This window comes from Acyrthosiphon pisum, chromosome X, assembly GCF_005508785.2.
Source record: "Acyrthosiphon pisum isolate AL4f chromosome X, pea_aphid_22Mar2018_4r6ur, whole genome shotgun sequence".
Taxonomy (NCBI): domain Eukaryota; kingdom Metazoa; phylum Arthropoda; class Insecta; order Hemiptera; family Aphididae; genus Acyrthosiphon; species Acyrthosiphon pisum.
In genome coordinates this window covers 105,698,157-105,699,674 of record NC_042493.1, presented here as the reverse complement: position 1 = coordinate 105,699,674, position 1,518 = coordinate 105,698,157, and the positions used below count along the sequence as shown (strand labels likewise).

General features: G+C 30.0%; 1 protein-coding gene across 1 annotated transcript in view; it reads right to left on the bottom strand.

Annotated features, from left to right (window-relative positions):
- Window positions 1-351: 351 nt before the first annotated feature.
- The window catches only part of LOC100569226, a 5,451-nt gene continuing 4,284 nt past the window's right edge, over window positions 352-1,518 (bottom strand). The window contains exons 2-3 of the mRNA XM_029485370.1: window positions 514-672; window positions 352-439 (exon numbers count right to left, since the gene is read on the bottom strand). Coding sequence (XP_029341230.1) covers window positions 383-439; window positions 514-672 — 216 coding nt within the window. The 3' untranslated portion in view covers window positions 352-382. The remainder of the gene's footprint in view (window positions 440-513; window positions 673-1,518) is intronic.

Below are 1,518 nucleotides of genomic sequence, written 5' to 3'. Positions count from 1 at the left end.
TTGATAAGCAAACAGTGCTCCATATTAGTCAAATACACTTACACGATAAACGATAATGGTACCACAGTTGAATAAAATGCCAATTAAAATTATCTGTTTTAATATATTTAGACTTTAGTCGATCCGTGATGAGATGTAAAAGTCGAACAATCCGTAATCATACTTCCTTTGATAAATGATAACCTTTAGATCAGCACTAAAGAAAGCAGTTTATAGGTTTACTAATGGATAATATATTATAATTGTAAAAAATAAAATAGGTAAAAGTAAAATTTGTATGACAAGTTTTACTTTTTACAGCAAATTAATGTTTCAAAACATTATTAATAGAAGACATAACAAATAAAATGCGTTAATCGTATATGAAATTAATAAGTCTTATTTATGTGTTTTTCTTGATTTCTTTCTTCTTTTCAGGGATCAAAGCTAATATAATCTCCTAAAAGTATACAATAATACAATAAATGACCATTTTTTTAATACTATATCATCTACTTACACTACTACACTTACTTCTATGTCCTTGATGATTGGTGTCCAACGTTTGACGATTGGTTTGGTTTTGATTCTAATATCGTCTCTCAGCTCATTGAAACGTTTCAAAAACAGTTTCTTGATTTCTTCATATAATTTAATAAGGTCTTCTTTCAAATCGGCTAATTCTGCTTTTAATTTCTCGAGCTTCTCGCAGATTTCTGGATCCCTGTGTTGTGAACCGGATGAGAGACACTGTTGATAGGCTTCGAAGTCGAACAAATAACTCTTATTCGAATTGATTATAATATAAGTTTATTAAATATAAAACATTAATCAATTAAGAATAGTTTCAAATTATTGAAACAGTACAATTTAAGACATAAATAATCAGCATGGATACCGTCAACTAGTAGCCTGCTAACTATAGAGTGATGAGCCTTTCGTTAGGGTCCCTGTTATATAGGTGCGTTGGTATAAGGAAAAAGGTACCTACACGTACATCCTTGCTACGTGTAGCCTTGCTTTTTTATATAACAAATATCATACTTTCCTTATACCTATTGCGTTGTCTTTTAGATAATAATTACTGCTGCCCATCACGTATCGGACACATGCCGAACTGCGTGTGGCCTGTAGTATTTGCAACACCTGGCTTTTAATTCTTTGTTCACACGTTCGATTTGTTGTTGAACGACATCACACATCTGTTTTTGGAATTTTCTACACTTTCATGTATCTAAACCGAAAAAACAATTTATATTATTTGTATGTATACACTTTAAATAATATTATTTCAATTTTACGAATTACTCATACAATAATTAATATATTCTCTGAAAGTTATTTTGAACCTCAATTACTTTCAAATTGTATTCGATATTTTTGAAACACATAATTAAAGTATTCAAAATGATCTATAGCTACCACATAAGACATGATTAACAGTAAACATATTAAACTATATTTTTCCCTTTGTAGTGATCCCTCACTAACGCTTACAATTTTTGAATTCAACGACGTTGATGATGAAAGAGGTCTTTC